Below are 12,387 nucleotides of genomic sequence, written 5' to 3' on the forward strand. Positions count from 1 at the left end.
ACTAATTAAGAAAATTCTATAATACAGAGATAGAATTAGAGCCTCTAATTCTAAGTGTTAGAACCTAGCCCACATTTTCAGAATGATATCCAATACCTCATAGAGAATTTCCTTCAGAAATAACTTGAAGAAAAGAGAATATGCCATAAGGGACTTCACATCATATTTTAGAACTTGGAAACACTATTCTTATCATACAAGAAGAAAAGTTAAAAGGTATCTTCTTGGTGGTCTCATGAAGGTGAAGTATTCAAAGAGAAATGGAACAATCAAAGTCATTTTGTGAGAATATGAACACTGAGAATTAATAAAGATACAGTAACTCCAAACCAAATGCTAAAATGAAACAAAATGTATCAAATGGGAGTATGTATTCAATCATTTAGCAAATGTCTCTTAAACATCTACTATATGCAAGTATGACCCAGGACCTGGAAGTCCCTGAAAGTCCCTGAGCACAACAAGAAGGGGATGGCATAGGAGTGGGTACCCTGGATGAATAAGCAAACAGACCACTTAGAGGCTTCTGATTCTCTGCAAAGACAGCTTCCCATAGTGGTGAAATATTTGTTTGCCTAGCAACTTGGACTCTTGACTCAACCAACACAGATCAGAAGCCAGAAACATCTCCACCTTGGTAAGGTGCACTCTGCTCATCATACTGTTGACATTAGTGCCACTCTCTACTCTTCTATCCCTTTCTCCAGTGATTTTCAACCCTGTTTAGCCCAGAGGACCTTATTTGCTACCTTCATCATTCCACAAAACCTACACATTCAGCAGCCAGCCTAAGGAAAAGGGGAGACTTTTTTCTAACTGCAGTTTTCATCTACCTATCTGTATAGTAGCTTCAGCCTCTAAGAAGCAGCCAGGGTTTCAAGGCTAAAGCTTACCTTTCCCACAGAAGTAGGATAAAAACGTTTACAGCTAGTCTACAGAGATCTTGTTTTGTACTTCTGGTCACATGATTTCAAACAAATCTCCAAAGAAACCCAGTTTTGTCTCCTCCAAAGCAGTCTGATTGCTTCTAAAATGTTAGAGCCTCCCCAGGTGCAGTTGGTTTTCATATAAATTTTACTATAGCTGCTACTATGCTTAGAGCTTTCAAATTATAGAATAAAAAATAACCTCTTCTACCCTTTCATACATTAAAAAAGAAAGAAAAGAAGAGAAAACACTCTAGCTAAATAGCTTCACAACAAACAGGTCATTTCAAGAAAAGACATCCAATTATGTAGAATCTGATTACTGGTAATAACTTGGAAGTCTTAAGAAATTTAACAACTTCAGCTCAAAACAATTAAAGTGAACGATTGAGGATAAAATCACCCTTTAGACTCAACATAACTACAGATGCAAGAAGAGTGAGAAGGCTTACTGATTCATTGTCTCTTCTGTTCCCAGTCCCCAACGCCAAGGACATCAGGTCGCAAATATGAAGGCTTTGTTAAAATTAGAATTCATATGAGAAGACTGTTTTTGAGGGGAAATATTATTACCTTTGATTTTCAGTTTTGAATCGTAAACTTTCTGAAGACACAGAATGATAATATAAATATATAAGAAAAACTTTTCATTGTATGTATGTATGTTTGGATATCATACTGTAAGTCAAACATGGGAATTAGGCCTTCAACTAACAGATAGTGACTTCAAGGTAATTTGGGAATGCAATCTTTTTATCAATAAATCCTTTCCCTTAAGGATACAAAGGGTTTTCTGGACAAGTGCATACTCTGTATTATAACAAAACAACTCTAGTGATATATATTTCCTTCATCTAGCAACAGCTTGAACTCAGAGTCAATTTGGAAAATTCATAAAACAGCTCCCTATCCCTGTGTTAAAAACTGCATTAAAACCCTCAAAGAAAACTTGCTCAATCTCAGCAATGCAACTCTATCTGGAGTTCTAAGCAGGATCAACAGAGATCAATTGTTTTACTCGTGGTCAGTATTAATCCATATCACCTAAAGCAATGATAGATGGGATGCTTTATACCACTTCCTTATCTGCAGAGTATTCACATTGCTCCATATGCTCTGAGGAGTAAGCCACTTCCTAGAAAAATCTTCATGGGGTTTTTGTATGTAGGATTAATGATTATTGTTGGTGAAGGAATGATGGAAAGAATTAATGGCTTAGTTTGGGAAAGTTAAGCAAAGTCTCCATATGATTTTTAATTTTTTTTAAAGACAATGAGTCTAAAATGCAAATTCTTAGTAGGCAAATAAATCTCCATGTATGATAAGTGGAGTTTCTTTTAGTGGTTACAAACAGCTATCTCTTTCATTAGCAAAACCACTTGTAAGATGAACACATTTTCCAAGCCCTAAAAGAATTTCTTTTTTTCTGAGAAAAATGAAAGAGCTTTATGCTTAAAAAAAAGAAATCATCACTCACAGATTCCTTTCCCATCTTCTTTTGTAGCCGTGTTTGCCACTGGACAGCTTGCATGACAATGGCTTCCCACCTCCGTTCAAGATTCACAATGATCAGCTGCATGGGCTGGTGGTCTGGGTTCACATTGCAGGTCTCTCGGTCATCCAGAAGATGCTGGCATAATCGCAGGATGGAGGCCACGCCACGACGTCGCTGCTTGATTTCACAACAGAGGGACTGCAACAGAAAGAGGGACCCATCCATGAGTGTTTATAGGGCAGAGCTCCCTAAAACATGAAACCCCTCTTCCATGATAATTTGAAATGGTAGTGATACATTCAGCTATGAACAACAAGACAAGGACTCTAGAGCTGCCTTTAAATTGGAGATCTTCTATAGATCTTCAACTAATGCCAGTGAATTAAGCTGCATCTCATTCCTCTTCCTCTTTTTAAAAAAACAAAAAACAAAAAAACCCCCTAATTTCTACATCTAAAATGTTGGGTCCCACTTTGACATCTAGGTGATTAACGATGAAATAAGTCATTTAGATCATATGATTGCCAAATAGATTGACATGCTTTGATTCAGAGTCACAGGAAACAAAGAAGACAGAAAAGTCTCCCAAAAGGAAATGGAGCTTTTTCAAATTTACTCCTAGATTCTTTGGAGGCAAAAGTTTAGTTTTCTACTGGCTGCAAATATGTTAAATAAGATTGCCAAAAAAATTGATATATAATGCTATTATTTGGGGAAAAAAAAAGAAAAGAAAAGCAATATTTCTCTTCCGAAACTTGATTAACAAAGCAATAATGTCCTTAAAACAGAAATTAGGATACTGGATTATTACTGCATTATTTGTTAGTTGCGGTGTTTCTTTTAATAGACATTCACACTATTTAAGAAGGATATGCATGCATCAAAATAACATTTTGCCCCCAGAAGCATTTGTATTGCTGCAATGACCCTAAGCTGAACGATTCAAGCAAAATAGTGGATACACATGTCTAAAAATATTATATCTTTTCTTTGCCTACGGATAGTGTGTAAGTGATATTCTAATTCAGAGCCTTCAGGAGAAATGGTGATTATATCCACAAACATCACTGAATTACTAATCTCCTTCTACTGCCACAATTGGACTGTTCTAACAGTTAACAGATTGCTTATTAATCAACAAGGGTAAACAAGACAATGCAATTTCATTTAGTGCTAGAGTTTTAATGCCTAAAAGTATTTGTGCTTAAAATGTTAATCTAGATAAGGCTTCATTAGAAGAAGTCTTAAAATGATTAAGTGTGGTTCATTGAAATGTGCACAGAGCGGTAGTAGATCAGCAGGTGGACGTTTCATACAGATGTTCCACTTACTGATATAATACATGCTCTAGCCATTTAAATGACCCTAACTCAGTAATAGCTAGAATTCTATTATTTCTGTAATGAGAGAACCCCGTACCTTTAATATTTCTGAATTTTAAATAAGGTGAATGACAAATTCACAAACCTCTATTTACAGCAAAATATGACTAGGAATTTTATTATTCAATTTATACCAGTGCAGCATTTTTAGTCATGTTTCCTGAACTTATCCTTATTTATTTTCCTAGGGTTCATTACTATTTTTCTACATAACTCCCGATTGAACCACCAGGTCTGACAAATTTCTTTACTGACGCTATTCATTAGTTCAGTGCCGAATGAGGAGAAACCCCTACACATTCAAAGATGAAACCTGAGGGCCTATCAAAGCAATGGGCATTGTTCCCATCCTATCCTCCAATACTGTTAACTACCCCCTGACACACATGTATTCTCTCGAACACATGCCTTTCAATTTGTTCTCTTTCTCTAGGACAACTGTTGAGCAACCCCACTTACCATATGTCCACTTTTGGTCTATTATAAAACACTTCAAGATAATAATACAGGCCAACTGAAATTGATTCAAATGAGTTCTATGAGTATAAACACTGAATATTTTGTTTTTTGTTTTTGTTTTGTCGTTAATTTGTTGAAAATAAGTATCAGGAATATATCCGTCATTTAAGCACCCAGATTATCCCCACCCCACATCTGTTTTTTTTCTTTTTAAAAATATGGAAAGCTTCATGAATTTGGGTGCCGTCCTCATGCAGGGGCCATGCTAATCTTCTCTGTATAATTCCAATTTTAGCGTATGTGCTGCCGAAGGCAAGGACCCCACCCAACATCTTAACACCAGTCCAGGTGGTTTAAAAACTGGGTTAGCTGTTTATAAAAACTGTTGACATTCAATACCTGATTTTTGGATCTTAACCATTCTTAAAATTTAAGAATTTTAAATATTCAAAGAACTAGTCTATAGTCTAGATTAATAATTTTAATAATTCATCCTACATGCATACCTCGGAAATAACACTACTTTAAAAAGGAGAGCACTGAGAATTTTTCATGGCCAGCATATTTTTCAGTACTTTTTTACATCTAGGATATATAATTGATAAAATAACATTCTTCAACATAAATGCATTTCCATGACAACCATTAAAATATACATATTTATTTATAATCACAAAATAAAATCAGTGCATTTGCTGGCAATGTTTCTTAGAATCAGTAGTTCACATGATTTCCATGATAAACTATGCATAGAGAAATGTTAAATATAACTACTTATGAAAAAATGATTATTATAACTATTTTTGGCTTACATTTTCAGAGAAAAGTACTTTTAAACAGAAACCCAAGCTAAGCAATCTAAGGCAGGCACAGAAATAGGACAAACTCACCCCTGCCTCCTGGCCCTCCTCAAATGTGCACTGCACCTTGCATTGCTAGGTACTGTTTCAGCTGTGGAGGCTTCAAAAAGGAGCAAGTGACTGCTCCCTGAGACTCTACTGGAGGTGGAGTATACAAATACAATGCCAAAAATAACACAGAAAGATAGACGCAAATACAAGTTCATGCAAGTTGCTATTGGAGGAGTCATTAAATCTTTAGGGAAACAGTGTGAGCCAGACAGTCCAAGGCAAGTGGTCATGCCTTTAAGAAGAGAAGACAATGATTTACAACATTGTCCCAGTAGCCTGGGACACTGAGAGTACCCAGTATGTTGGAGAAAACAGAGAGTGAATCAACTGGAAAAGGAAGTAAGGAACAGAAAAAGTTGGAGGGTTTATTACTGCCAGTTTTGAAGCATTTTTCTTGATCCAATGAGAACATGTTGGTTCCCAAGCATAATCATATTCCCTTGCCAGAAAAGTTTGAAGACCACAAGTGAGAAGGAAAATTTAAAAAGAAAAACAGCTAATAATCAGTATATCTAAGAAAAAGAGATTCCAAATGCTTTGTATTTCGTTATCATTTGTATGGTGATTTTTAGTTTTTTTTCCCCTACAAAGGTACCTCTGTCAGTATGGGGGGTCATTGCTTAGCATCACTTTAGAATACCATTGTAGGAATATAGTTTGGTATGCTAATTTTTAGTTTCTAATGACCTACTTTATTTATTTATTTTGTATTTCTATTGTTTCCTCATTTTCGAAAAAAAAAAAGCAGATTTGCTAAAAAAGCTAAGAAGTATAGGAAAAATTAAAAAATTTCTAAATTGTTCTTTTCCTTTACAGTGATCAGATCTCCAGTCCTCTAAACATATTTTTTTATTATTAAAGTACAGATGATTTATAATATTGTGCCAATTTCTGCTGTATAGCAAAGTGACTCAGTCATACACATTTCCAGATATATGCCCGGAAGTGGGATTGCTGGAGCATGTGGTAGTTCTATTTTTAGTTTTTTCAAGAACCTCCATACTGTTCCCCATAGTGGTTGTATCAGTGTACGTTTCCACTGACTAGGTAGGAGGGTTCCCTTTTCTCCACACCCTCTGCAGCACTTATTGCTTATAGGCTTTTTGATTATGGCCATTCTGACTGGTGTAAGATGATACCTCATAGTAGTTTTGATTTGCATCTCTCTAATAATTAGTGATGTTGAGCATCTTTTCATGTGTTTTTTTGCTATTTGTATGTCTTTGTTTTAGAACTATCTATTTAGATAGGCCCATTTTTGATTAGGTTATTTTCTACATTGAGCTGAAAGTATTATTTGTATACTTTGGAGATTAATCTTTTGTCATTTGCAAATATTTTCTTCCATTCTGTTAACTATGTACATCCATATTCTTGATATTAAATAATACTGCCATCTCCTATCAAAAGGGATATAAATAAATTTACAATTAAAGAACTACACTTGGACCAAGAACCAAAATGCACAGTAAATAAAATATAAGAACTAAATAAAGAAAAGAGACATGAGGAAAATGAAAATTGAAAAATGGTAAAACCACATAAAACTCCTAGAAGAGAACATAGGCAAAATACTATCTGACAAAATTGTACCAATATTTTCTTAGGCCAGTATCCCAAGGCAATAGAAATAAAAGCAAAAATAAACAAATGGGATCCAATCAAACTTACAAGCTTTTATACATACGGGAAATCGATAAAAAAATGAAAACACAACCTATGACAGGGAGAAAATATTTGTGAATTATGTTACTGACAAGGGATTAATTTCCAAAATATACAAACAACTCAAAGAAACAACCCAATCAAAAAATGGGCAGAAGACCCAATCAGACATTTCTCCAAAGAAGATGTACAGATTGCCAACAGGCATGTGAAAAGATGCTTAACATTGTTAATTATTAGAGAAATGCAAATCAAAACTACAATGAGGTATCACTTCACATCAGTCAGAAGAGCCATTATCAAAAAGTCTACAAATAACAAATGCCAAAGAGGTGTGAAGAAAAGGGAACCCTCCTACACTGTTGTTGGGAATGTAAGTTAGTGTAGACACTTTGGAAAATAAGATGGAATTCCTCAAAAAATTAAAAATAGAGTTGCCATATGATCCAGCAATTCTGCTTCTGGGCATATATCCAGATAAAAATTTGAAAAGATACATGCACCCCAATGTTTACTGCAGCACTATTTACAATAGCCAAGACATGGAAGCAACCTACATGTCCATCAACAGATGAATGGATTAAGAAGATGTGGTACACATACATAATAGAATACTATTCAGCCATAAAAAAGAATGAAATAATGCCATTTGCAGCAACATGGATGGAACTAGAGATGATCATGCTAAGTGAAGTAAGTCAGAAAGAGAAAGAAATATACCATAAGATATCACTTTTATGTGGAAGCTTAAATATGACACAAATGAACTCACTGCGAAACAGAAACATACATTTCTGTGTGTGTGTGTCTCTATGACCCATATGACATAGAGAACAGACTTGTGGTTGCAAAGGGTGAGAATGAATGGGGGAGGGATGGATTGGAAGTCTGGGATTAGCAGATGCAAACTATTATACATAGAATGGATAAACAATAAGATCTTAGTCATACTGTATAGCACAGGGAACTGTACTCAATATCTTGTGATAAACCATAGTGGAAAACAATATAAAAGAATGCATATATGTATAACTGAGTCACTTAGCTGTACAGCAGAAATTAACACATTATAAATTAATTATACTTCAATAAAGTAAATTTAAAAAACAGAAAACAAAACAAATAAATGATTATAGTACATCAAAACCCCCCAAAAAAGACAAAATCAAGTATATGTTAAAAGCAGAATGAAAAAAAAAAACTCTAGCTGAGAAACTCCAAATAAATCTGTCTCCATATCGCTTACATAATTTTATTCAGCAGTTAATGTGACATCATTAGATATGCCAATATGAACAAATTGGTGGGACTCTAGGTAATCTAGCAAATAAAAAATTATTTATGAACTAATGTCATTTATAAAGTCAAACAATGACTTTACTTTTTAGATGGACCAACTGTTTAACAATATCTGCTGAATATGCCTGCCATGTGGCAAGCACAATAAAGAAATCTTGATCTACTTATGTACATGATATGTAACTGCCTTCAATGTACTTGGAGAGAGGAAATATACAGAGAGAAAGAGGAGTGAAAAGACGGAAGAGTTCTTCTAGTTTAAAATAGGTCATGTGGAAGTAGACTGCTCCATCTTCTTATGGCAAGGTTTTCTGTACTTTTTCATGGGCTTTTTGTCTTTTTTTTACATTTTCTGTATTTTACCATTTTAAATTTTCTGAGTGAGAGAAATTGTCTTTTGTTAGTCTGCTACCTGCGACGAAATTTTCTAGAGCAAAGGTTTTCAGTGTATACCTTGGGCTAGGCAACATGAGCATCACCTGGGAACTTGTCAGAAACACAAATTCTCTGGTGCCATGCCATTTCTTGGGAATCAGCAACTCTGGGGTGAGCCCCAATGAATCAAGGTTTAACCAGCCCTACAGGTGATTATGATGCTTACAAAAATTTGAGAACATTGGCTACAGAAAACAGAGGAACTTAATTCTTCAGATAAGAGAATTAATTTAGTTGGGTAGTTTTTTTAGATGTATAAAATAGAAGTTATACAAGCTCTGATTCTGGAGTCACACTTAGAGCCAAGAGACTAAGAACTATACCCAATGGTGAGCAATGATTTTTTTAAATTGTTATTGAATGGCTAAAAAATTCAATGAATCAAGCAATGCATAGATCTTTTTAGCCAGTGATAATTTACAGTATTTGCTTGATGATCTCCATAATTTTAATGTAATTATTAAGAATGTTGAATGTTTGATGGAGTCCTCTGGTGGCCTAGTAGGTGGGAGACCTGGCATTGTCACTGCTGTGGCTTTGGTTGCTGCTCTGGTATAGGTTTGATCCCTAGCAGGGGGGCCTCTGCATGTCACAGGCATGGCCAAAAAAAAAAAGAATGCCGACTGTTTGAACACCGTATTTGGGGATCTTACTCTTTTTGGTTATTATCAAGTAAGTCTTAGTAATTAATGATTCTTAACAAATTTGGCCTTGTGCTAAATGCAATAGAAGCTTTGCTCTCAGAAAACTTACAGCTTACACGGTAAAACAAAACCTTGATGACTGGAAGGTACAAGGCATCAGATGTAGGTAATGTTAATGCCTGAAGTCATGGTCTGATAAGAATAGAGCAGCTAGGAAAAATGAGAGGCTCTACTGGTATCTCTGGGATTCTTCAGAAGATGCTTTTGACTGGTTGGTTTGGGATCCTTATTTGAAGGCAAGATCAGCAAAGATCACATGAATGATATTTCTTGTAGCAATAGACATTTATTGGGTATCAATTATGTGCCAAACAATATACTATTTATTACAGGATTGGCAATGGTGGGTAAAAGGCACATAATAAAATGTGGTACCTAATTTTAAGGGCTTATAATCTGGCTATAAAGAGAGGGCTCTGGTTACTCTAAATGAGAGAAATCCTTGCAAGGCAAAGGTTTTTTTATAAGATCTAACCCATCAGGTTATTGCAGGTTTTAATGAGGGCAGGGAGGTGAACATGCCTTGTGAATATTGAGGCTGTGACCCAAAAGTAAGTTGTAATTGATATGCATGCAAAATTATGGGCACTGACTTTGAGAATAAGAGAGATCACTACTAGATGGAGCACATAAAGATTTGTGGGACCAGAACTAAGCTATGAAAGTTGCTGAAGATCGAAAAAGTGGAAGGAAAGAAAGACAGGTATTATCGCCAGAGATTCACATAGGAAAAGTTCAAAAAGCCACAATTTTTGTAACATTTTGTTTTATTTTATTTAATTTATTTATTTTTTGCTTTGTAGGGCTGCATCTGTGGGATATGGAAGTTCCCAGGCTAGGGGTTGAATCAGAGCTATAGCCGTCAGACTATGCCACAGCCACAGCAATGCCAGATCTGAGCTGCATCTGCGACCTACACCAGAGCTCACAGCAATGCCAGATCCTTAACCCACTGAGGGAGACCAGGGATCTAACCCACATCCTCATGGATACTAGTCAGATTTGTTTCCACTGCACCACAATGGGAATTCCCATTTTTTGTAACGTTTTCAAACAGGGTGGAATTTCAAGTGGACTATGATGTTAATAATAATTCGATTATCCTTCTAGCCATCTAAATATACTTAAGGGCCACCTATGTTCCAGTCACTCTTTTCACTGGTGGGGATACAACAGGGGGTGACAAGATATCTGCTTTCACGGACTTTACATTCCAATTAGTTTGTGTGTGTGGGTGTGGTGGTGCCAGGCTGGAAATAAAACACAAATAAATATACCAGAAAACATTAGTATATTTTGATAAGGATACAGGGAAAATGGAACCTTCATTCTTGGCTGGTGGGATCACAAAATGATATATATACTCATTTGTAAGAAAGTACATTTCCTAAAAAGTTAAAAACAGAATTACCATATGATCCGGGAATTTCTCTCCTAAGTATATGCCCAAAGAAATGAAAACATATGACCACATAAAAGTCTGTAGACAAAGATGCATAACCACATTATTCATAATAGCCAAAAGGTTTAAATGACCCAAACATCCATTCATAGATAGATTTAAAAAGCATTATATCCATACAATGGAATATTATTTGGCAATAAAAAGGAAGGAGGTCCTGATACATACCACAGCATGGATGAACACATTATACTAAATGAAATAAGCCAGACACAAAAGGCCATATGTTGTATGATTCCATGTGTATGAAATGGCCAGAACAGGCAAATGCATAGAAGCAGAAAGCATATTAGTAGCTGCCAGGGGCTGTAGTCGGGGGGCATAGGGAGTAACTGCTAATGGGTAAAGGGTTTCTCTTCCAGGTGGTAAAAATATTTTGAAATTAGGTTTTATAGTATGTGAATTATATCTCAATAAAGTTGATATTTTTTTAAAAAAATCTCCCAGTAAAGCCAGTTAAGTCAGGTATTGTCAACCACATAACTGATGATATAATCACATAATTTACCCTTCCTTTAGGGTGTGTCACGACAACAGACTCTATGATATTACTAATACCATTCAGTTATCATGGTTCTGCAACCATGGCTCAATATACAGATTAATACACTGTATGTTATAAAACTTTTATTTTATTTTTTTATTTTTATTTATTTTTTGGTCTTTTTGCCATTTCTTGGGCCGCTCTTGTGGCATATGGAGGTTCCCAGGCTAGGGGTCCAATCGGAGCTGTAGCCACCGGCCTATGCCAGAGCCACAGCAACACAGGATCCGAGCCGCGTCTGCGACCTACACCACAGCTCACGGCAACGCCGGATCCTTAACCCACTGAGCAAGCACAGGGATCGAACCCGCAACCTCATGGTTCCTAGTCGGATTCGTTAACCATTGTGCCACAATGGGAACTCCTATAAAACTTTTATTTTTAAAAAATAATGGTTATAAAATTTCCTGGGATAGAGTTATAACTACAAACTTATAAATCTCAGTCAACAGATAAAACATTCTACTATATGATAAAAACAATACAGTCCCTGTTTTAATACAGCATCCATAGGGACACGGGTTGGATCATCAGGTTGAGGATCCAGTGTTGCCATGAACTGTGGTGTATGTTGCAGAAGCAGCTTGGAACTGGCGTTGCTGTGGCTGTGGAGTAGGCTGGTAGCTATAGCTCCAATTCAGTGCCTAGCCTGGGAACTTCCATATGCCACACCTGTGGCCCTAAAAAAAAAAGCAAAATAAATTAAATGAGTAATAAAATCAGAAATGTAAAGTCCTCTGAGATTAACATAAAGGAAAACACTTCATAGTAATTCATGACAAACACCTATTATAATGGGCACTGTTTTCAGTGTTAAGATACATCAGTGAACAAAAAGACAAAACTTTCTGCCCTGAAGGACCTCATATTCTAGCAGACAGTGGGAGATAATCTCTTTTCTGAGAAAGATGTAAATTATATAAATAATAAAGAAGATTTAACAAAAGCAAGGAACATTCATTAGGCAAATGATTATCAACGTTTCCAGCAAGGGGTCAACAGATATTTTGGTCCTGATAGCTCCATTCTTGAGCCAATTATGTGCTTAACTTAGCTATAGCTAGTGTATAAATGTTGCAAATAAGAATCTTCAACCTGGACTCAA

General features: G+C 35.8%; 1 protein-coding gene and 1 non-coding gene across 2 annotated transcripts in view; both read right to left on the reverse strand.

Annotated features, from left to right (window-relative positions):
• AKAP6 (A-kinase anchoring protein 6) overlaps nucleotides 1-12,387 on the reverse strand; it is a 461,269-nt gene that overhangs the window by 42,812 nt on the left and 406,070 nt on the right. The window contains exon 12 of the mRNA XM_047795625.1: nucleotides 2,404-2,619. Within this exon, the coding sequence (XP_047651581.1) occupies nucleotides 2,404-2,619 (216 nt within the window). The remainder of the gene's footprint in view (nucleotides 1-2,403; nucleotides 2,620-12,387) is intronic.
• LOC125137081 (U6 spliceosomal RNA) lies at nucleotides 4,475-4,582 on the reverse strand. The gene has a single exon (XR_007137386.1). It is a non-coding gene; the product is annotated as a U6 spliceosomal RNA (small nuclear RNA).

This window comes from Phacochoerus africanus, chromosome 9, assembly GCF_016906955.1.
Source record: "Phacochoerus africanus isolate WHEZ1 chromosome 9, ROS_Pafr_v1, whole genome shotgun sequence".
NCBI classification, from domain to species: domain Eukaryota; kingdom Metazoa; phylum Chordata; class Mammalia; order Artiodactyla; family Suidae; genus Phacochoerus; species Phacochoerus africanus.